The following is a 24,804-nucleotide window of genomic DNA, read 5'->3' on the forward strand; positions in this document are numbered from 1 at the left end:
TTTTGCTGTACGCGGGCCTCTCTCTGTTGCGGCCTCTCCCGTTGTGGAGCACAGGCTCCGGACGCACAGGCTCAGCGGCCATGGCTCACGGGCCCAGCCGCTCCGTGGCATGTGGGATCTTCCCGGACTGGGGCACGAACCCGTGTCCCCTGCGTCGGCAGGCGGACTCTCAACCACTGCGCCACCAGGGAAGCCCAGTGCTTCTTTTAGAATAAAGTACTTGAAAGTCCTTTTTAAAAGTCCATTTTTAACTTTCTAGCAGCATCATCTCCTTTGCCAATTTTTGTAGTTTAAAATAAACCATTATTGCTGTATAATACCAAAGATGCAATGGCATCTTTGTGGCTTTATTACACATTTAAAACGTGAACTGCATTCATTTACATTAATATGGTGAATAAAATTTCTGGCTATCACTAACCTGTCTAAAATCAATCTATCTAAAACTCAGAAAGTTCTTCTCTTCCTATCAAATGTTTAAATTTTTCCATATTTGTAAGTAAAATAATAAAATTCTTTGCATAAATTGTCAGTTTACAAAGTCAACAAATTTTTCCAGGTTAATAGCCACAGCTAACCATTCACTTGGTTCATATGGAATACAAAAAGCTTACGGAATGAGACCTAACTTAAAAGGAAAAACCAGAAAACGTTCTCTTTATAAATACCTATGCTATAACCAAATGCTATGAAACTTTCACAAACGCTAACAACCACTACACATACCTGAGGAAACCAGAAATTCTAGTTTCCTGATGGTTAGTGCAAATGAAAAAACACATTAGAGTTTGGGAACACTGGCACCAAGTGTTATAGCAGCGTCCTGAACTGAATAGACTGTAAATGGAAAATGAAAAAAGGCAGGTGGAATACAAAGATGTCTGTAATAAAAGCAATTTTATACACTTGCATGATCCCATTGCAAAAGCAGCAAATGTTCACAGAAAGGTCAAACTGATGGAGTTATTTTATTTTTTAATATGCCACACCATGGGCAACAATGTCCCCAAATCTGCCCTGATTATCTTGGTGATATGAGCTGAGCCCACAGACTCTAAAATTAACTAGCATCGATTTTTAAAGCAATTACTGTCATGTTATTGTGACTTACACTTACCTACCCCCTCACTTTTTCAAACTGTGCAGGACTAAAGACAAATGTACCTATGCATTCCTCTAGTCCTGGAGATTATTAACATTCCTCTACTATAAGAGCTACACGCCTGAGGTTGCATCAGACAGAACCTTAGTTATTCAATTTATAGTTAAAATTCCGATAACGTGATTTTCCTGTTTAGGTAATTAAAATGCTTTTTAACAAAGCCCAGAGAAAATTCTACTGAGAATAAAGGCCCTAAAACACATTTTCAGCTCTCATTCATGTTTCTTAACAATACTGATTTATCTCAAGAGTGCACAAGAGTGCACCATGACAATTTCTTTACCCTCTCCAAACTGGAAATTGTTACTGACTATCATTATTTCAAGGCCAAATTTAAGACAAAGAACACAGAAGGAAGATGACTGCAGGAAAACAAAACAATGTAAAGTTAAAATAATCTGCAAAATAATTAAAAATCTAAGTTCAAAACCACTTAAATTTTTATAACAAAAGAGAAAAAAACAAAAGAATGTTTATATTTTGATGGTCTTACCCTGAAACAGTATTTTTATAGTATAACTGGAATGAATATTCAAATCTATCCAACTATTCCTCAGTATTTCCAAAATGACAACTTATGACATTATTAACTCAGCAGCAGACTCAATAAAATCAAATGCATATGAAAATGTCAAAATGAAACACTCATCTTTAAAAGGGAATTATCTGCTTTTCTTTTAATTAAACTGTAGTCACTATATAATAGATACAGTTTAAGATCTGCTCCATAAACATTTATCTAAGTGACTCTGTAAAAATGTATTAGCACAGTCTGAGGGATACTTCCCTAGGAACAGGGTAATCAAGGAGAGATAAAGTACACTACTAAGTGTTTTTAAAACAGTTATCAATTGAAAAGTATATGAACTAGATATTCTACTAGTCTCTTTAACTCAAGAATGGTACAATCTAGTTGATCTGTCAGTATTTTTTATACTGTCAGTATTTTTTAATGCTGTCAATATTTTTTAAGAGTTCAGTTTGCAATTACAAGCGTGTAAGTTTACTCAAGTAAGTTCCAAAGCAAAGACCCAGATACTTCAAGAAAAAGCTCCACAGGGACAGATCTCACTTACAAAGCATGGTTTAAGACAGAGATCCTTTCTCTAGTCACAAAAGGTTATTAGACCTCCCAGCACCATGTCCCCTGGGCTCATTAAGGGCTTTATTAGTAGGAAGGACACAACTGCCAGCTCCGACTTTTATGTCCACTTCTCCTCTTGACTCCAGCCCCTCTTCAGTCAAACCTATGTTTCTTTCTCACCCCTGTATCTGTCACCCTAAGCTACAGATCTGCCACAAGGGATATCATAGCTTAGAATGTAGCTGCTTCTCCAGAAATCAGGTGATAAGAACAAGAACATGAATCCTTCAGAGAAGACTTGGTGGATCTGACCAGACTGGCTGGAACCATTAAGATCCATTTGGAAGACACAGTTTGACACTGTTCTTTAGCCAGCCTTTGGCCTTAAGATACTGAAGTAATCAACGGAGATAATAAACAGTTAAAATACTGTATGCTTACCGATTCTATGCTAATTCATATGGCCAAGAATAACAGAAAATGTGCCTTCTAATCCTGTATCACTTGCAAGTTTATAGAGACAGGATATTCAAAAGCACCATGATTTTACTATTTTTTAAAGAAAAGGCTGTAAAGTCCACAAATGCCTATAAACCAATGCATTAAACAATAACATTTATCTTAAAGAAAAATCAATTAAAAGGCTGTTTGAGAAAAGGATTCTGCGTGCAGCTAACAAAAAATGCAAACAAATGGTACAATAGGATGCAAATAATTGTGCCAACTGACTGTCATACTAAAAAAAATGAACTTGGAAGAAATGAGACCTTAACAGAAATTATGGCCAATGAATGGTTTCTGAAATGGATAAAGCACAGGCTTATTTAGATGAAAACTATTAGCAGCAATGGCAATCAACTTTATCTAGGGTAAAAAAAAGCTAATAAAATATTGCAACTTTATGCATATTTGGAATTACTTGTAGAAACAGTTTAAAGATAAGTTTAGATCTGAACCATAATAAAGAAAATTTCATGAGTCCCTTATATTTTAATAATTCAGGACAGGCCAATAATCTACCATTAAATTAAGGTTAGGATTTGCCAAAGTCTTACTTAAATATGCTTTGAATTATCTTTTTTGTTTTCTACAAGGCACTAGATTACCCCAAGATAGAAGGTTGTTAATGAAGTGGAGAAAATGAAGCATGACTTTTCATCACTTCTAAAGTTGAATTCAGTGGATATTTTCTGAGAAATATAGAAATCTAGACCTCCTTAATTTTGCCTTATTCAAAGAGATTAATATTTTTGCATTCTTACCTTTTCACTGAAACACTCAAGCAAGTCTTGGACATACCCTCGCATTTCTTGCAAAAATTTATACCGTTCACCAATACCCCCAGAAGACCCTTCTAATCTCTCAATAGCCCTGGTGGAGTCCACTCGGCTTTGCAGATGTTTCTCATGCTGCTGTCGATTTGTTTTGTGCAGTTCTTTCATGGAGTCCAACCTTAAGAACAGAAAAGGATAAATATAACACATTTACATCTGAAAGTCTATGCTGTCAGGACTCTTGCAATATTTATAATAATGCATTTAGTTCCACTATTAGAAAATAAAAATGCTTGGAGTGGATCTTTTCATCTGTTCTGCTTTTTTCCTCAAAAAACGGCAGTTTACAGACTTCATATAAAGTTATTTGGTGGGCTAACCAAAATCTCAGTGCTTTGTTTTTCCCCCCATATCTTGACTACACTTTTTCAGAGTCCGAGAGGTGCAAATTCAGAACTGTCTTCAACAAGATCATGGAGTGGTATTTTTAAAAACTTTTCGAGGCTTCCACAGAAGTAATCCAAGAAGGTAGCAGAACAAAGTATGAAGTCATCTTCTGTTTAGCTTTTGAAGATAGGTCAGTGAATCTTCTTTGCCAATATTCTGCATCTGCTACCCCAGACTACATGTTGCCTGAGGGAACGGAAAGCTAGAGGACAGGTCTTTAAGAAGTTGATCTGCCCTACCTGTCTTTAAGCTGTTTCTTTACCAAATCAATAGTAACGGGAGTCATCTCATTACTGGGAGTTTTGAAAGGGACTGTATTATCTGTTTTTTGAGATTTGGCATCGGATGATCCGTAGGCTGTGTAACTATAAGGAATGCCATAGGATGAACCGTAAGGCATTGTCTGATAAGTGTTCTGGTAGTACATGTTCACTTCAGTGGGCTGACTTGCTTGAACCTAGAAAAGAAATGGGATATATATTAAAACTAGTAGCTGAAACTATGAAAAGAAAAATCCCATGCCTTTAGTGTTAAACAAATAAACAAAAAACCACTAACAATAAAAATTACACCCATTTTCCAAATAGTATGTAATTAAAATAAGTAATTGCAGAGCTCCTCAAAATCAGATAAAAGTAGGGCTGGATTCATTTCTAATTCCTATGGGATTACTGGATTCATTTCTAGTAACTTTCGGGAAAACAATAACAAAGAAGTTTAGAGTTAGGGACATTAAATTGTGTCAAAACACTAGCAACAAAAAAAATTTTATGTGATATTTCCACTGTACTACTTACTTCTATAAAATAAATTGTTATAACTATTTAGGAAGATATTTTTCATCTACAGTAAGATTTTTGCATTACTGAGAAATCCATCTTCTACAAAATAATTTTTAAAGACAGAAAAAAATAAGCTCTATCGGAAAGAAACACCTTATCTATACAGTGGTTCCCAAACTTTAGGAGCAACAGTATCACCCAGAGGACTCGTTAAACAGATGGCAGGGCCCCACCCCCAGGGTTTCTCATTCACTAGGTCTCACTCAGGAGGCTGAGAATTTGCCTTTCTAACAAGCTTCCATATGATGCTGACGCTGCTGGCTGAAGGACCACTTAGAGAAACACTTACCTAAGAAACCAGAAATTCTTCCATCATTTGGATGGTAAAAGGCAAAATATAATATAGTTTCTTCTAACAGCTTACTGGGTACATAACTTTATATAATTTTCCTCATTATGTTACTTGAATGAATGACAAAGGATCAGTTCAATGTGCAATATGTTTTTACTTTAACAAAATAAGCTAAAATTTTTTTAAATTTCTTTTTTTAATTTTTGAAGTTTAATTCTTTGGTTCTTACCTGAGGGATATTAATTCCTTTTCTTATCTGCTCCTGTTCCCATCGGCTGAGCTCTTCATCTTGTTCTCCAGTTACTAAAGCATCATCATCACTCCCCTCAATACCTATAGCCATAAGCAGCAAAGTAAATAATTCCAAAAAAACAGCGAGGGAAGAGATGCTACCCTGATATTTCACAAAAATCAAGCAAAACTATTGGCATTAACTCAATCTTACTAAAGTTAAAATGTCTATTATGATCCCTTCCGCATTTGATACTTTTGCTTTTGCTTGTCTTAACACACAGCATACCTTAAGCAAAAGGCAGTATCAATGTAACGACTAAAACCTTAGATAGGTTTCCTAACCTCTGGAAATCTAATGCCTCCTAAGAATGAAGAGCCAATTACACATATTTATGTATGTTAGTTGCTTAGCACAATACTGGTCACACAGTGCTCAGTAAACACTAGCTACCAGAATCATGCTACACTTTTCAAAAAATTCCAACAAGACACTTACACCCAAGCAAGTTCTCTAACATTAAACATAAATAAGTATAGGTACTTTTTATTTGACTGTAGTATCAAATTATATTTAATAGCAACAAAACAGGCTTACTGTCCCATTAAATCAACTTACCTATTTCCTCCGCAATTTTCTGTCTTTGTGATTTTTCTTTCACAGAAAAAACTATACGGCGTTTCTCATCATCATCTTCATCATCACTGGCATCATTCTCATCTTCTCTAACAAGGCGGCCTTTGCCAGGCTCACTATCATGAGGAGTGAAATCTCCCAATTCCCGGGCCATCTGACGCTTTTTCCTTGCAGCGTGTATAAAAGCTGCATCTGGAATTTCTCCTGGAAACAAATGGTGAGGATTAGAAACTATGCAATATTAGGGAATAAAGTTTGTTTTCTTGAAAATATGAAAGATAAGTGAATCTCATCAAGACAACCTTGTCACAGTGATGTTCTAATGTTATCTGCTGGCACCCCCGCCCCCCTTCCCAAACTGTGCTTGCAAAACAACTGATTTATTTTTAATTTAGTTTAAATGAAAGTAAAAGTCGCTAGGGAAACTAAAAAATATGTATAATGGCAATATGTACAGGAAGCGGGGGAAGGGAAAATCCACCAAAGCAGTTTTATTTTAATGGTATATTTTTTCATTTTAAAGAAGTAAACGAAAGCAATAAAATCACATTTATTACTAAACCAGAAAACAAATAAAAACAAAAAAGGTATCTACAATCTTAGACCCTAAAAAACACTATTAGATTTATAGTATATTTCTCTTGCAAATAGTTTTCAGTTGACCTGTAAGCACACTGAACATATAATTCTGTATCTAATTTTTTCTTCACATTAAAACATAAGCTTTTTCCCATGCTGTTTTGCATAAACATAATTTTTAGTGGTTTACAACATTCACTCGATAAAGCATAATCTACTACATAATCAAATTAATTGACATTTTCACCTACAGTAAAAATTAATGCCTTGCTACTCTTCAAATTGTTATTTAAATAGCTATGTAATACCCCATCATGTAAATGCGCCGTAACTTACTAAGCCATTCCTCTCCTGCTAGACATTTTCTAAATGTTGCTCATTGCAAATAACGTTGCAATAAAAACATTATTTCCTTGGATGAATTTCTCGCTATGGAATTACAGGGTCAAAGACTAAGAACGTTTGAAGTCTACTGATCCATATTGTCCAACTGCTTCCCATAAAGACTGTACCAATTAGAATGTTACTATATCTATGTACATAACTTTTCACAACTTTACAAACCCAGAGTAAGCATTTTTATTTTTTTTTTATCTATTATTATTTTTTGGCCACCCTGCGCAGCCTGTGGGATATTAGTTCCCCGACCAGGGACTGAACCCCAGCCCACAGAAGTGAAAGCGCTAGGGAATTCCCACAGAGTATTTTTAGATTTTCTAATGAGTTAAATGGTTACTCTTCATAATTTAAATTTGGCTACTAAGCATTTATTTATTCAAAAGCTGATTAGCCAGTGAATAGCTCTACAAATTATTTCCACAAAGAAGTTAAAGAAAAAAAAAGTGTGAACATAAAACTAGCAGCAATTTTGCTTTTGGTAGCAGTTCTTAAAAAAGTTAAAATCTTAATCTGAAATACATAAAAAAAGGACTTTAGTACCATTTACTTGAAGCCCTACATTTGCTTTGATAATAAAACTGCCTGTCTGAGAATGAACTTGGAAAGTTGGGACGTTTCTAGTTTTCTTACTTTCTGTATTTGCAAAACGAAACAACCTGGCTTCAAACAGGGATGTCATAAGAAACACCACTTAGCTAACCCCTTCCTTAACGACCATCTTCACAGACAGCTCATTCTTGAGGGCTTACTTCAGTTCTAAGGAGGATTTGCAAGTACACACCTGGACGGAGAACATTCAAAGAAGATAAAGCATTTGAAAAGGCTCCGGCAGCCTTTGGCTTTTCTTCCTCCTTCTCGCTTTCCATATCCATTTCATCTTCCCCGTGTTCACTGATGATAACTCCATCTTCTTGACTGGTGTCCTTAACATGACCTGTTTTGTCCAAAGGAGGTTCGCCTACATTTTTGAAAAAAGTAATAAAATATATCTAAAACAAGATCCATAAATTAAGGAGTCACTTCTAATGCAATTATGGGCTCAATTCATTAAAGCTTGAACTGTTTTAATTGTTTATAAAAAACTCAAACCACCGATGTGTGAAAATGAATAACCACAATCAACACAATTGGGTAACAACAATACAGGGGACGTAGGGATGCGTGAGGCCCGGCCCAATCGCTACCTTTAATTTTATCAAAATTTTACTAGTTTATCAAAACTAACTGTTTCTCCCTCTAAACTCTCACAGGTAACTGTTCAAACCTCTTGGAAGCATTATTTCACTTTACATGTCAGTATTTCGTTCAACTCTAAGCCCATGTGAGGCAGCTTTCTATCAAGAACAAAGATTACAGACCAGATAAACCTCTCCGTAATGAACGCTTTATGGGATATCGTCTTAGTTCACAGCCATTTGTCACCCATCATCTGAAGGGTTGAGACCCAAAAGTCACATTTACACTGTGTAAGCCCCTGACCCCACTGCCATGACTGAACGTTTAAGAGTGGATGTGTGACTAAACTTGATTTTTCTGGCAATCTGGAATTGGGACACAGAGACAAGTCAGAGACTAGGTGGCTCTAAAAACCACGTGCAAACTAGGAAGGGAGTTGGGGAGTAGCCGTACTTGGCCACGTGGACAGAGAAGACAGCTCTCTAGTTCTCAGGCCATTCCCGAGGCCAGTTTCAAGACTAGTTTCCTGCCACAGGGTTCCAGGAGGCACCACTGTTACAGTGGTTTACTTTACACCAAACGGTTTACTTGACTTATAACTAAATAGTCCTATTACACCTTCCATCCCAGGCAAAACTCAGAAAATCAGTGTTTTTCACCTTGAAGCACTGAACCTGGCAATGCACACAAGAGGCACCATGAATATAATGGAAGAGTAAAACAAAAGTTCATTCTAAATATGAAAGATAAACTTATTGTTTCCCTAGCATGTTCCCCTCCCTCCCCAAAACTGCTTCAAAAGTTCTTAATTCTTCTCAAACCATATTCTACTTCCCTAAAGAAGAGTGCTGGGGATAATGACTCCCCCCGCTCCCCAGCTTTACTGAGAAGATTTAGGTCATTCTGCTTTAAGGCTCTTTAGTTTTTTAAATTTACCATCCTACCTCGTTAGCCACAGACTCCCTCTGAAGTGACTTCTGAGGCTATGAGATTTTAAAACTCAGTTTAATCAGATGTATAAAGATAGATGTAGTCAAGAAACACCCATTTCCTTCTGCTCTCAATCTACACTACATCAATGGCTTTTATGGACAAAACAGAACAACAAGAAGGTTTACTAGATCAGATATGCCCAGATAAAGATTTCTGCAGACTTCAAAAGATTCAGTGTTTCAATAAGTTGACAAGTATTTGCTTGTGATTGAGCAAATACAAGTCCAAAACATGGCTGACAGGTGAATTTTTGTTACTTGGTCATATATTATCCTTCCAGACAGCTTTATAAAAAGAGATGCTAACTAACCTTTTCTAGGCTCCTCTTGTGCCTCAATTTCTTTGACTACTACTTTAAGAAACTTGCTGTCACAAATATTCTACTTTTTTTTTTTTGTTTTTTTGTGGTACGCAGGCCTCTCCCTGCCGTGGCCTCTCCCGTTGCGGAGCACAGGCTCCGGACGTGCAGGCTCAGCGGCCATGGCTCACGGGCCCAGCCGCTCCGCGGCATGTGGGATCCTCCCGGACCGGGGCACGAACCCATGTCCCCTGCATCAGCAGGCGAACTCTCAACCACTGTGCCACCAGGGAAGCCCCTCTCTTTACTTTGAATGTTTTTTTTTTTTTAGGTTTGCAGCTATTTTATTTATAAGTATACATTTAACACAGGGAAATAAACACTGATATATGGAAGTCTAGTTAATAGTAGTGTAACTATGTATCATTTGGATGATTACATGATTTTAAACAACAAACTACACTGAAAAATTAATGCGATAAAATTCTTGGTCATAATATTATTCAGAATATATAAAGTGAAATTGTGATTGCTCCAAATTTGAAAATGGAAGTGAACTCATTTGGACAATCAGAGTTTAACATAATCTGAAAGGAGGAGGTGGGGGTCAGGCTCTCCCTCTCCTCTCTTCTGTCTACAAAGACACACAGGCTTCTCTTTAGCAAAAGAACTTCTACTTGATCCCAATGGTTTCTTACTGTCCTTTCCTTCTCGCTCTGCCAAACTCCCCAAAGCAGCAGTGCAGACCTGCTGCCCACCCCTTCCTCACCAATTGGCATGCCTCAACCCTGGCAAACAGCCTTTGATTTCTCCCATTCCAAGCTCACCAACTAACCCAAAGGCTGCAGCCACAGCTAATTCATACCGTATCACTGAGCAATTTAGTAAAAGATGTTCCTTCCTCCAAACAGGCACAGAGCTTGGCAAGTAAACTAGTCTCTTTTGCCAGATGCCCTCCTCCGGAGAAAAACACAGCAACCCTGCCAATAGCCCTTCCTCAGCCCTTACTTTTCCTGATCTTTCTGATACTATTTCACACAACTGACAATCATCATCTTGAAATGTTCCTATCTTTTCTCCTTTGGACTTTATGATTCTTTTTTATCTCTTCAGTAAACCCTCTTCTCTATGTGTATGCTTATTACAGGTAGAAGTCTTTGGTCCTCAGGAATTTTTCCTTTATGCTACTCCCTCATCAATTCCATTTACTCTGGTTTTAGTTATCACCTCAGTGAGCACCGTATCTAAATCTACATCTCCAACTCTCACTGGCCATTTCCACTCAAATTCAAGTTTAAAGGTAAACTCATTATTTTAGGAATATCACAAAAGTAGACTGATACTACCCTTCTTTTCAAGTTAATGCACCTCTCTGCCTGTCTAAGGAGGGCTGGGGTAGGAAAAACCCGGGATTGTGATTTGATGAATGAGAAGAGCTACAGAGCGCCATCACTTCAGGGATGACGACCTATAACACAGAGGCTCCACCTTTGGGGAGGACATTAATTGAGTTATTGGGTGAGTAAGAAATCCGTTATATGAAAGTAGAAGATAGAAGAGGTCACAGAAGGTGGCTTCAAAAACCTTGTACTCGCTTCAATTTCTTAACCCAACAGTAAATGGTCCTTTCTCAGTTCTCACTTTTCCTGACCTTCCCTGTTCGATTTCATCGTACACAGTTGGTTCTCAAGAGATCTGGAAAAAATGAAGCAGCTTCCTAGAGTCCAAAATAATCAGTTCCCCTAAAAATCCTCCTCCTCCCACCCGCATTCCCTATTTCTTATATCATACATAATTATTCTCTCAGTCACCTGGCACAAAAGCTCAAATGTGACTATTTCTTTTAAATCCAATAGCTGACTCATACATTAGGTCTACCTTGCAATACTTCTCAAATCATCTTTTACTATTTCTTTCCCCACACCCACAGCAAACATTTTTAACTCATCCACCATTTTCCACTGAGTCAGGAAAAGCCTCAGTCTTGCTCAACTGAGACCTTTTTAAACCCACTACTAACGGATCAAAGCTGGCCCTTGCATTTAAACTGCTTTAGGCCTCCAATCTCTCCCTGTGCCAATCCATGCTGCATGCTAACACCAGGTTTCAAAAGGCATTCATCATGTCGGCATCTTGCAGGCCACTGAAACAGCAACCCTAAATCCCTTACTAGATAGTAAACATCCTTCACAATCTGTCAGCAACGTACCTTTCACCCTAAACCTCCGCTTCCTCCGCAAATCGTCTACTTTGGCCTATCAGGCATACTTGCTCTTTTCCAAAACAGCCTAGGTCACATTAATCTTTAATATCCCCATACCTCCCTTAGCCTTTGGTATTTAAATTATCAAAAAGCCGGCTTCAAATTCCACTTTATCTATGAAGCATTCCTTCACCCAGCTCTAAAAAAAAATGTAGTTAACCTTCAGCGGACACTTTGCCAAATACTGGGTCCAGTTATACATTTAAGTGGTGCTATCTCCAAAATAAGATTGCAAATTTGAGATATAAGGACGTACTTTTCCACATTAAGCCTATAGTGGAGAACTGGGAAATAATAATTCTATCTTTAATTCCATAAAATAAAAATATTTCCCTAAAGCACTTGTAATGAGAATAACTCATATTAGCATATTATAATGGAACCACTTTCCTAAGGATAAATAACTGCTTAAAAATTTTAACTTAGATTGCGAGAGGACATGAGAGATGTCTGTACAACGCAGGCAGGGGCCACACACTGAGAAGTCTTCATCTGTGTAGCTGATAAGGCTGCTGAATGGGAGTAATATCAACATTAGACTTAGGGCATTCCTAAAAGTTCTCTAAGAATTAGGGTTTCCCTGGTGGCGCAGTGGTTGGGAGTCCGCCTGCCGATGCGGGGGACACGGGTTCGTGCCCCGGTTCCGGGGGGATCCCACATGCCACGGAGCGGCTGGGCCCGTGGGCCGTGGCCGCTGAGCCTGCGCGTCCGGAGCCTGTGCTCCGTGACTGGAGAGGCCGCGGCAGTGAGAGGCCCGCGTACCGCAAAAAAAAAAAAGAAAAAAAAATAGTTCTCTAAGAATGAAACCAACTGTGTAAATAACACCAAAGGAATCGAAAACTTGTCTCTACAAAATACAAGTACGGGAATTTGCACAGTACTCCTTCAAATAGGAATAAACCTGTATCTCAGGTTTAAGAGGGAAACCTCCCTTCTCTGTTCAACAGCAGTTGGAACACTAGTAGGAAAACTGGGAGACAATTTAGTCATTGCAGCAGAAACATTCCAGTGGCAACGGTTCTGTCTTTTTAAAAAATGCATTTACAATGCAACTGTGTTATAATTAAACAAAAGAACTGTATCGTTACTCAATCTGTACCCTTGACAACCACAAAGTCAACTGAACAAGTTCACTATACATACCAAATCCATTCAATCCCTGTGAGAGTTTCATTTTGTCATTTCAAAAGAATCATATTCGTTTGGTACTTACTGTCAGCTGATGAGTTGATTTCTGTCTTAATCTTCGATTTTTCAAGATCTTCTTTATATTCTTTCTTAAGCAATTTTACTATCTTTTTGCTATAACTTGATTTCTTCACTTTGAAAACTTCTTCACTTTCTTAAAAAAAGAAATTAAATGAAGTCTGTAGTAACCATTTTCAGACATTATTTTCCATTCTAACTTTCAAATTCTTCCAAATATATACTCATATACGCCAAATCATTACATAACTTGAAATTATTTCAAATCTGTAAGAGGTTCTCAAAAACTGAGTCAACTTCATAAATTAATCTGGAATAATGCCAATTTGAGACTTTTTAAAAGGCAAAACACATGTAACTGCAAAAGATTTTCCTGTGTCCTACTGTCTTCCTTGAATCATCTATTTCAGGAGGAAAAATAAAAGTCATTGAAAAAGCACCTGATTATCATATTATTAAGGTATCCGAAACAAAATATCCAAAATCAAAAGGTGCTAGTTTACAGAGCTGTCAAATCTGAGTAACTCTATATCCATCACAAACTGACATACTGTTATTTCAAGACTAAGCTGAGAGCTAATCACGTTTCAAAAATAAGTTTTGATGACGTATCCATCATCCTTGATTTGAAAACTTTAAAAGTCAAACGCAAACACTTTGCCAAGTTGTCCCTGTATCATTAAAAACAAAAATGTGGCCGTACTTCTCTCAAACTTAAGATAAAAAACAACAGGAAAACCAAAAAGAAACTGTCTATTACTGGAAACAAGAAAGCATCCCGCATCGAGATGCTTCATAACATGGACTTAATTGGGTTATATAAACACACACTCAACACTTCGGGAGGTAAAATGGTTTAAGATTTAAGGCTCATTTACGATCAGAAATCTAAATCCACTGCAGCTTGGCCCCTCACACCAGACTGGATAAACTGCCCTGAAATACCATTACACTGTCTCTCTTCATTGTCCAAATGTCAATGCGAGGAAGGTCGCACATCTGTACCCCTGTTTACTTTTATGGGTAAACTGAGGCTCCGCGATCGTAAGGGACTGGCCTCAGGTGACTCAGAACCAGAGCTTCAACTCCGGGCGTCTGTTCCCAGACCGAGTACTCCTTACACACCCGGCCTTCCTGGTCAAGGATGCCTAACCAGGACGAGAACGGCAAAAGGCGTGAGCACGGTGACCTACAGAGGGCTCAGAGAACGTGCCAAGAGCAGTCTGGGGACCTGACTCGAGTTCTCCCTAAAACACACCCGCCAGTTAAAAGAGGCAGGACAGGGAACACTGAATTTCCACTTGAAAAACTCAGAATGACTGATCTGAGATCCAGGAATAGGAGATGCACGGGAGGACGATGAGGAGGAGGCGGTAGTTAAGAAAAGGCTGGTGGCGGCGCGGGAACACGTCCCCAGCCAGAGCAGAAGGCCGGAGGCGGGGACAGTGTGCAGCGGGTCGGGCGGGAAGGGGCTCCGTTCCCGGGGGCTGAGGCTGGGAGCCTCAGGGAATACGGGGACTCGAGGTGGACGCGCGGGGTAGGGATGTCGGGATCTGGGAGGTCGAAACGCGAAGGTTACCTTCTTCCTCATCCTGGAAACTGAGCAGGCTGGCCCGGGGCACCTCTTTGTTCTCTCGTGGCCTCTTGCGCGGTTTCAGCCCGTTGCCGGGCTCCGCGCCTCCCGGGAAGCAGCCCCCGGCTTCAATCCCGGGGCCCGAGGTCAGCGCGGAGGGCGGCGGCAGCCCCGGGCCCAGCAGCGACTCCCCCCCGGGGGCCCTGTCGCCGCCGCCGGGGCCCGGCTCTTCGCCGGTGCCTGGCGGCGGCAGCAACGGCGGCGGCTCCTGCTCCTCGTCGCGTTCTCGCTCCTCCTCCTCCGAGTCATTCCGCTTACGCACGTTCACTCGCCGGGCCTTTCGGAACATTCCCGCGGCCCGCACGTCTGTCTCCCACCGGCACTCACACGGCGGCCCCTGCAGCGCAGAACTCGCGAAGGCGCACGCGCGCTCCCCCAAGCTTCAGCCGAGACGCGTCTTACCTCCAGCGACAGTGCACCCCTGAGCGCGCTTGCGCTCCCGCTCTCAGTACTTGGAGAGAACTCCGCGCCTCTCGCGAGAACGTCAGCTTTTTGCACTGTCCTCTGTCGGCGTGGAGGATTATCGGCATGGAACTCTGAGACTCCGGTGCTATCCGACGGGTCACAAAGAGGATCATAGAGATTAGAGGACAGAGTAAACCCTGCTGTCCCTCAGCCCAGGGAGCTGCAGTGCGCCTTCTGCGCTTACGTAGTCACGCGAGGAAACCTCCCGCCAAGCGCTGGGAGGGGCAAATAGAGAAGGAGGAGGAGGGCAGGAGGAGGGGAGGAGGAGGGCAGGAGGAGAGGAGGAGGAGGGGAGGGAGGAGGGAGGGAGGAGGGAGGGAGGAGGGGAGGAGCCAGACGGGGAAGCCAGCTTTGGCGAGGGAAAGTGCAATCCGGAGGGTGGGATGTTAACTCTCGAGACTGAATTGAGGTGTGGTATGATAATTATGACTAACTCTACTGAGTAATACTTCGTATTTCTACAGCTTTATGGCTACCGAGCACTTTCAAAAACACTGAATCTCATTTAGGATAAAATGATCCTTGGCCTGATATTTTAGCCACCTTCCCTCTGTTACAACGAAAGCAAAAGTGTTTTTGGTGTTTTCGAAAGAATGCCAGGCTTGCTAGCAGTTCCGAAACCTGGCTGATTTCAGAAACAAACGGAAAGAAAAATCGACTTGAGGGTTGGAGATGGTTGTGACACATTTCAGACTTGTGTCACACAGTAACAATCTTAACTGCCAAGGGCGGAACCGGGTATTTGACTTTGAAGTGGAACTCACCTGCTTTCTCATTGTGCCACCAAATGTAGGCCCTTTTCCTTCACCTATGTGCATATATGCGAATTTTCTTGTCTCAAAATTCAAAAGGTAACAAGGGGCATTCATTCATATAGTGAACCCCCCCCCATCTCTAGAAGCCTTCCAGTCGCGCCGGCAATGTTAAAAGTTTCTTATGATCCTTCAGAGATATTCTATGAACCTAAAAGCAAAGATGTATATTTTATGAATTACCCTTTTTACACAATGTGCAAACAGTGCATTTTTAGTCTGACATAAATTGGAGATCAGTTCATATCTGTTCATAAAACATTGTCTCTTCTAATACCCACCTGCATAGTGATCCATGGTTAGACTGTACCATAATCTACTTAACCAGTCCCATTAAAAAATTGGTATTAATGTTATTTCCAGTCTTGCTGTAATAATCAATGCTGCAATGAAAAGCTTCGAAAAATGGTCACTAGTAGGATGAACTAGTAGTGGAATTGCTAGATCCAAAGATGTGCGTTTGTAATTTGGCTAATTCTAAGTTGTTCTTTAGAGCAGCTGTGCCAGTCTGTACTCCTACCAAAGTGCCTACTTGCCTACACCATCCTGTCAAAATTTCACTTGAGATTTAAGTTCCAAGTTGAAAAAGATCCCAAGCTCAAGAATTTCTATGTCATACACATCTGCCTCTGGTTTTCTTTGATTGGATTTGAGATCTGCCCACCCATGACTCACTTTTGGAAACTGGCAAGATGATCTAGGCTGAGAGCGTCCTCTGTAACATTTTCTTCCAGTTAATAGGGAACGTTAATAACATCTAGCTTCCATTCTACTCAAATTACTCTAAGTTCTTATATTCTGGCTATTCAGCATTGATTTAAGTTCTGATTCCAGCAGTGTTTCATTGGTGAAATTGAACTCCAATTCCTATCACAAAAGATTCAAATTGTGCCTGGTCAGCCTCTAGACACCAGCTCCAGAGCCAAGAGACAGATTTGCAGTAACTTGATTAGGGTAGAGGTAACAAAGACAAGGTCTGGAGGACTTAAGGACTATGTTAATATTTTGGCCTAAAACCTCAGAAAGATCTTCCACTGTACAAGTGGTGATTGAATATGGGTAGAGAGGAGACCACTGGTCGTTTTAAAGCAAGCTAACAAATTAAAAGGCAACATGTTTTTATAACTTTGACAATCTACCTATTCAGATAATTGAAGGGCAAAGTTAAACTCTTAGAAGTTATCTTGCTGCCAAAGCAAGCCAAATGTCCTTCTAGAGGTTATAGACCCTGTGGAAATTAAATCCTGAAACTGAGTAGCTGCTTTTTTTTTTTTTTTTAGATGTTGGGGGTAGGAGTTTATTAATTAATTTATTTTTGCTGTGTTGGGTCTTTGTTTCTGTGCGAGGGCTTTCTCTAGTTGTGGCAAGCGGGGGCCACTCTTCATCGCGGTGCGCGGGCCTCTCACTATTGCGGCCTCTCTTGTTGCGGAGCACAGGCTCCAGACGTGCAGGCTCAATAGTTGTGGCTCACGGGCCTAGTTGCTCCGCAGCATGTGGGATCTTACAAGACCAGGGCTCGAACCCGTATCCCCTGCATTAACAGGCAGACTCTCAACCACTGCGCCACCAGGGAAGCCCTGAGTAGCTGCTTTAATTGCCTGTCATCCAGTATATTATCTGAAACTAATTATTTTATAAAATGCTCTGTGCTTTGAGTATTAAACTGACTAATTTGTTTATTGAATACAGTATGTCATCACTATTTTTTTTTTTTTTTTTTTTGGCCATGCTGCATGGCACGTGGGATTTTAGTTCCTGCACCAGGGATTGAACCCGAGCCCCCTGCAGTGGAAGCTCGGAGTCTTAACCACCGGACCTCTAGGGAAGTCCCAAGTGTGTCATCACTATTTAATGTTGGAGTGCTTTTAGTATCTGGGAAGACAAAGACTGCTTCCTAAGAACTCTTACATCCATCATTTTGCTTGAATCAATCAGTTAGTTCAGTGCTTTTTTAAAGTTATCTTTCCAAGCAATAATTCTGATTAGTTGTTTTTTTTTTTTTCACCAAATTGTGACTTTACATGGATTAACTGGCCCATAAATTCAGACAAAAAAGGCAAACTACTTTTGTTTGTTTTGTTTGCCGACTCAGACTCTGTAGTCTGGAACGATAGTTACCAAATGCAGGTCTATGAACCTGTGAAGTTTTCCCTAGGCAGCTGCCAGATGAGAAGAGTAAGAACAGTCTGTTCATGTAGAGTAGCCAGATGTCCTTTCTTGGGGGGAAAAAATGGTCCTTTATTCAGAGACTGTCCTTCTCTTTCCCTGTTAAGATACTGAAATCGCTATCCTTATATGAAATAATGATGATAGTATATGGTATGATGATGATAGTATATATAATGATGAAATATATAATGGTGAAATATATAATATATATAAATATATAATATAATATAATATATAATAGTGAAATATATAATGATGAAATATATAATGATGAAATAATGATGATAGTATATGTTTGTTTGTTTTTATACCCTTATTTGGCAAACTAAAAAGTAGTGAAAGCTATGAGTCCTCCCAAATCGTTTATTTTATCTAAAAATTTTATTTGGCAGGCAAATAAATAGTCTAAATAATAGTCTAATCTAATAGTCTATGAATCCGTGATCTACAAATTTTTCTTTTCTTCCTAAAACTATAACTCAATAATTCTGTTCTGGAAAAAAAAAAAAAAGCTGAAGAAATCATTTAATTAAATTATGTTAGCCCTTGCCTTGGCGAAGACAACTCTGCACTAACTTAAAGTAAAATGTAAGCTTCATGGGGGAGGAGATTTTATGTTTTGTTCACTGGTAGCTTCAGAGTACCTACCACAGTGCCTGGCACACAGTAGGCAATAAATATTTGTTGACTGAATGGTACTAGACATTATCTGTGTATTTAGTTAGTGATAAATGTTTTACCCTATGTTGATATAAATCAATATTTTCAACAGCTTACATCTCTTTATTCTCAAAACAAGATCACAAGACATTTGTTATAAGTTGCTGGGTAGATTAGTTCTTAAAGTAGTTATAGATACCTCCCTCTCTGCCTTTGGGAGCTGCCTCCTTTGGGAGAAAGGCACCCCACCCAGTGAAGGCTGGAAGACTGGTTACATTGTACTGACTAGGCAAAGGATGGGGACCTGATCCAAGGTAGGCCAATCAGGTTCTCCCAAGATTTTGCACTTGAAACAGAGACAATGAGTCCCTGCTTGTGGCTGGACTTGCAGTGAACTCAGAAGCTGTAGGAAAGCCATAAATTACCATGTCAATTCAGGAGCTGAGAAAGCTAGTCTGTGTAGAAGGAGAGAAGGATGAAGCAGATGTGCTAGAAATCAGAAGAGGACAAAAAGAATAGCATATGGGATTCTCGTGCCTTTCCCGGTTCCTACTCTCAACTCTTCTTAAAGCAGGACTGCACTCCTGTTTGTGGGTTCCCTTATATACCCCCAGAATCCTTAGAATAAATGTCTTTTTGTTTTGTTTTGTCGTTGATGATGTTTTGTTTGTGTGTGTGTTTGCTTAAAGTAGTTCAAGTTTATTTCCATTAATGAAAAGCTAAGAACACTAGGACCAAAGAGTTCTAATGAAATAAGCAAGAGTTATTTTAATTTTGTAGTAATGGTAATTTTATCCAACTTAGTAACTCTTCAGTTATAGCTTTTGTTCAGAGAGGAGCTTTTCTTTCTTCCTTTTTTTCTTTTTTTAAGGTATTCATAGAGGTATGCTCACTGACATTTAAGCAGTGGGTTAAAGTGAGGAAAGCTCTTTACCTTGAAAGTATATAGTTATTGTAATTAAAGAGAGACAAGTATCTCCATCCAGAGCAGGTAAATGGTCCTCTTAAAAATGTTAGAAAATTTCTATATTCTTTGTCTGAAACTGCATTTAGCAATTGTATCTAATTCAGTAAGATTACCTTTTAGTCAAACCATGATTACTGATGGGATCCAGATTTAAAAGAGTCAGACTTTTAAAAGTTAAAAAAAAAAATTGTTTTTTGCCATATTAGTATCCCCAGTGGAAAGCCACTCAACTTTTATAAATGTATTGGCAATTCAACTGTAATGGCTATTCCTTACATTTTCTGAAATGACAGTTTTTCAACAAAAAGAAAGTTGGTGAAATTTCTCTTCATCCAAATTTAGAGTAACATAAAAGTAAACGATGTTTTATTTCCTTGCATGGAAATACTGAACTTATTCAGTATTTTAAAAATACGTCTTCTACTTAGACCGGGTAATTCTATTATCATCCATTCATTCAACAATACTTATTGAGCATCTGCTATGGTCTGGGCACTATGCTAGGCAATAGGAATCAATATGAACAAGGCAGATGTGTTGTTATAATGAACAAGAAAGGTGTGTTCTTTCGCCTTCTGGATCCTTAGTCAGGTGCTGAAGACAGATAATAAAACATGTAAAAAGCCGAAAATTTATTACGATTGCAGTTAATATTATGAAGTCAATAGGGTATTATAATGCAAAAACCACGGATATAAAATCATAAATTTCAATTTGATTCATTTTTTTCCTTTGTGCCAATGGCCATTTAATTATTTATTTATTTTAAAAGCTTTATTTATTATTTATTTAATTTATTTTTGGCTGAATCAGGTCTTAGTTGCGGCACGCGGGATCTTCGTTGAGGCACGAGGGATCTTTCGTTGAGGCGCGTGGGCTCTTTGTTGTAGTGCTCGGGCTTCTCTCTAGTTGTGGTGCATGGGTTCCAAAGCGCATGGGCTCTGCAGTTTGCGGCACCCGGGCTCTAGTTGAGGCTCGTGAGCTTAGTTGCCCCGCAGCATGTAGGATCTTATTTCCCCAACCAGGGATCGACCCCTCGTCCCTGCATTGGAAGGCGGATTGTTTACCACTGGACCACCAGGGAAGTCCCTTGCCGTTTAAATATCTTCATCATTAGTAAATATGGAAAGATTTCTGGGATTGTGCAGAGCATTTTCCTTCAAAATGATTACAATTAGTAGCTCCAGGATGTCTCTTTTAAAAAACTTTTCTTTGAATATTTCATGCAAAGTGAGGAGCAGCTGAAATCATTTTATCTGTTTAGTATTTTATATCTTCTAGTGTTAAAATGTAAAAGAGTATATAATTCATAATCATAGTACCTATATGATATTTATATTACATTCACAATGGACACTTTATGAATACATCTAAGAACTATACAACCAATGCAAAAGCAAAAATAGTGATGCATCCTTTCTGAGAGAACTCACTTATCTCTGTTAGCTCAATATCATTTGTACATTACTGTCTTTCCTTCTTGGGGAAAAAGTCAAAAGCAGATACGTTATTAAAGACAACAGAGTTGGGGACTTTCCTGATGCTCCAGTGGGTAAGACTCCACGCTCCCAATGCAGGGGGCCCGGATTTGATCCCTGGACAGGGAACTAGATCCCACATGCATGCCACAACTAAGAGTCCAATGTTGCAACTAAGAAGCCCACATGCTGCAACTAAAAACAAAATCAAAAAACAAAAACAAAGATCCTGCATGCCACAATGAAAATCCCGTGTTCCTCAACCAAGACCTGGTGCAGCCAAAATAAATAAATTAAAAAAAAAGACAACAGGGCTTCCATGGTGGCGCAGTGGTTGAGAGTCCGCCTGCCGATGCAGGGGACACGGGTTCGTGCCCCAGTCCGGGAAGATCCCACATGCCACGGAGCGGCCGTGCCCGTGAGCCATGGCTGCTGAGCCTGCGCGTCTGGAGCTCGTGCTCCGCAACGGGAGAGGCCACAACAGTGAGTCCCGCGTACCGCAAAAAAAAAAAAAAAAAAAAAAAAAAGACGACAACAGAGTTATAAGTATCTCTTCTGGGTATAAAGACAAAAGAATGTTTCTTTTTTCTGTGTTATTTAGTTTTACTCTAGGGCAGCAAAACTATACAATAAATACATAGTAACATTATAGTATGATTACAGAGGGAAGCATCAAATCAAGCTTTGAATTTTATTTTTAATGTTTATTTATTTATTTATCTTTTGGCTGCGTTGGGTCTTTGTTGCCGTGCGCGGGCTTTCGCTAGTTGTGGCAAGTGGGGGGCTACTCTTCGTTGCGGTGCACGGGCTTCTCATTGCAGTGACTTCTCTTATTGCGGAGCACGGGCTCTAGGCACGCGGGCTCAGTAGTTGTGGCTCTCGGGCTCTAGAGCGCAGGCTCAGCAGTTGTGGCACCCGGGCTTAGTTGCTCCGCAGCATGTGGAATCTTCCCGGACTAGGGCTCGAACCCGTGTCCCCTGCATTGGCAGGCAGATTCTTAACCACTGTGCCACCAGGGAAGCCCAAGCTTTGGATTTTTGAAAAAACTAAGTTGACTTTAAAAAACAACCTTTGTCTGATTTTAAGAGTACTACCTGCATTACTACATTTTAGAAATTTAGAAAATGTAGAACAATACAAAGAAGAAAATAAGAATCACTTATAATCTTAACAGTTAATTTTCGGTGAATTTCTTTCCAGAATTGTTTTATGAACATTCACTCATTCATTCTTAGTGGCTTCAACATTCCAGTGCAATATCTACTTGGAGTTAGTTCTCTAACCTCCTGACTCTAATCCTCCTATCATAATCATTGCATCTTGGACCTCCTCCAAGTTACTAGGGAGTTACTGGGAGTCTTCCCCAGTGAAAGCTTCACTTCCATCCTTCTAGTTTGCTTACTCTACCTCCAGTCCAATGAACCCATCACTTTTCACTGCCCATCCTCTTGCTCCTGCCTTTGTTTCCCTCCTTATCCAGATTGGATTTCATGGGGACAAGATTATAGTCACTCCCCTGCAACAACTTCAACTCCCTTTCCCCCTCCTGCTTTGTTGTACTCACCCAGCAAAACCCTAGTCATAGTTGAGCCAGACTGTGGCCTTCTCTTTATCTGTCCCTGAGTGGCTAATTTTTCTTATTTTCTCTTAAATTAACTACAGACTTCAAATGGACACTAAATACATTATTTTTCTTTGTAATACATTATTTGAATATGCTTCTCAGTCTCAATCAGGCAGATGAAGTAGTCAAATAATGTGTAAGTTTATATGGGATTTTTTTTTTTTTTTTTTCTGTACGCAGGCCTCTCACTGTTGTGGCCTCTCCCGTTGTGGAGCACAGGCTCCGGACGCACAGGCTCAGAGGCCATGGCTCACGGGCCCAGCCTCTCCGCGACATGTGGGATCTTCCCAGACCAGGGCACAAACCCGTGTCCCCTGCATCGGCAGGCAGACTCTCAACCACTGCGCCACCAGGGAAGCCCTATGTGGGATTTTAATAATATAATCAGTGAGCTCAAATATATAGATAGATAGAACTTTGTACTCTCCAAACAGAGTCCATTTAATCACCTACGTCATCTGTGAGACATTTATAAGTGTCAGTCATTAACCTGGCTACCAAAAACAAAAAAACAAAAAAAACCCAGACCTGACAAATTCTTCAAAATAGAGATTTTTTATAGGGCATGTTTTCCAACCAGAGAAAAAGTTAAATGATATACCAAATTCAAGAAGTTGAGTGACACTTTCTAATTAAAAAAAAAAAAAAGCCTTAGCTACTTGGAATTAATAAACCATCTTCTAAATCTCTGAATCCAAAAGGAAATAAAATATACATTATCTAAAAACTCTAGAAATTAATAAAAATGTTGTTTCCATATAAACATATATGGTACATAGCTAAAGGGGTACACAGAGAATAATGTATAACTTTAAGTTTATAATTACCAAAGTGAAAACAGAAATAAAGTATTCAGCCTCAGAAATGACAAAGGAAAGAAAAACCCAGTAAAACAATTCAAAGAATGTGTGGAGTAGGAATAGTCAAAGATAAAACAGTAATTAATAAATTAGAAAATAATAAAATAAATCCCAAAACATAGGAATTTCAAGGAAAAACCCAAGCTTAATTAAGGAAGAATACAGAACACACATACGTATCCCCACAACTTTACATATAACCAGACACGAGGAAGAACCAAATTAATCATGAGAAAATGTGATACGGAACCCAGTGACAATACATTTGAAATTCTACAGAAAATGTGTATTCTAGCAAAATACAAATTTCACATCTGACTTAATAGCTCTTAGCAAACCAATAAGCAAAGAAGAAGCAGGAAATACTTTAAGAGGTAAATTGACTTTTTTTCTTTTTTGAAGATATTGGGGGTAGGAGTTTATTAATTAATTAATTAATTTTTGCTGTGTTGGGTCTTCGTTTCTGTGCGAGGGCTTTCTCTAGTTGTGGCAAGAGGGGGCCACTCTTCATCGTGGTGCGCGGGCCTCTCACTATCACGGTCTCTCTTGTTGCGGAGCACAGGCTCCAGACACGCAGGCTCAGTAGTTGTGGCTCACTGGCGTAGTTGCTCCGCGGCATGTGGGATCCTCCCAGACCAGGGCTCGAACCCATGTCCCCTGCATTAGCAGGCAGATTCTCAACCACTGCACCACCAGGGAAGCCCCTATCTAGTATTTTTAATGTTCCCTTGGTCAGTGTGCTTTCCCATACCAGGAGAGTATTATGTACTCTTCTCAAACCCTTCATGCTATCCCCAACTAATAACTACATAATTCTTTACTGAAAAGAGAGAACCATCAGAGGGAACCACATCTACAAACCAACTTGCATCTGTACTCCTCTTCCTTGCCTCCACTCATGAAAATGAAAAACGTGGCCTTCTCCCTATCAAAGATGAATTCATCAACTTGTGCTCAGAATTCTATCCCCTCAAAGGCTTCACTCTTTGGGCCTTCCTGTCTTCTGCCTCATCAACACTTTGTACTGTGTCATTCCCACCAGCATGCACACTATGTTAGTAAGTCCATCCTAAAATTTCTTTTGACCCCTCTTTCCAGCCTCTGCTCTGTTTCTCTGGTCTCCTTCACAGCTAGACTTCTCCATACACTTGTCTTCACTAACTCCAGCCCTTTCCTATGTCCCATTCATTCCTCAAACCTCTCCAACCTGACTTCTGTCCTTACAACTTCACTAACACTTCCATTATTGAGGT

At 39.6% G+C, this 24,804-nt stretch overlaps 1 protein-coding gene across 1 annotated transcript in view; it reads right to left on the reverse strand.

Annotated features, from left to right (window-relative positions):
• Positions 1-15,121, reverse strand: part of PAXBP1 (PAX3 and PAX7 binding protein 1) — a 33,722-nt gene extending 18,601 nt beyond the window's left edge. The window contains exons 1-7 of the mRNA XM_082624949.1: positions 14,463-15,121; positions 12,891-13,019; positions 7,729-7,905; positions 5,952-6,173; positions 5,331-5,434; positions 4,207-4,424; positions 3,509-3,698 (exon numbers count right to left, since the gene is read on the reverse strand). Of these exons, the coding sequence (XP_082481075.1) occupies positions 3,509-3,698; positions 4,207-4,424; positions 5,331-5,434; positions 5,952-6,173; positions 7,729-7,905; positions 12,891-13,019; positions 14,463-14,805 (1,383 nt within the window). The 5' untranslated portion in view covers positions 14,806-15,121. The remainder of the gene's footprint in view (positions 1-3,508; positions 3,699-4,206; positions 4,425-5,330; positions 5,435-5,951; positions 6,174-7,728; positions 7,906-12,890; positions 13,020-14,462) is intronic.
• Positions 15,122-24,804: the final 9,683 nt, after the last annotated feature.

Source organism: Mesoplodon mirus (genome assembly GCF_964341445.2).
Source record: "Mesoplodon mirus genome assembly, chromosome: 6".
NCBI lineage: Eukaryota > Metazoa > Chordata > Mammalia > Artiodactyla > Ziphiidae > Mesoplodon > Mesoplodon mirus.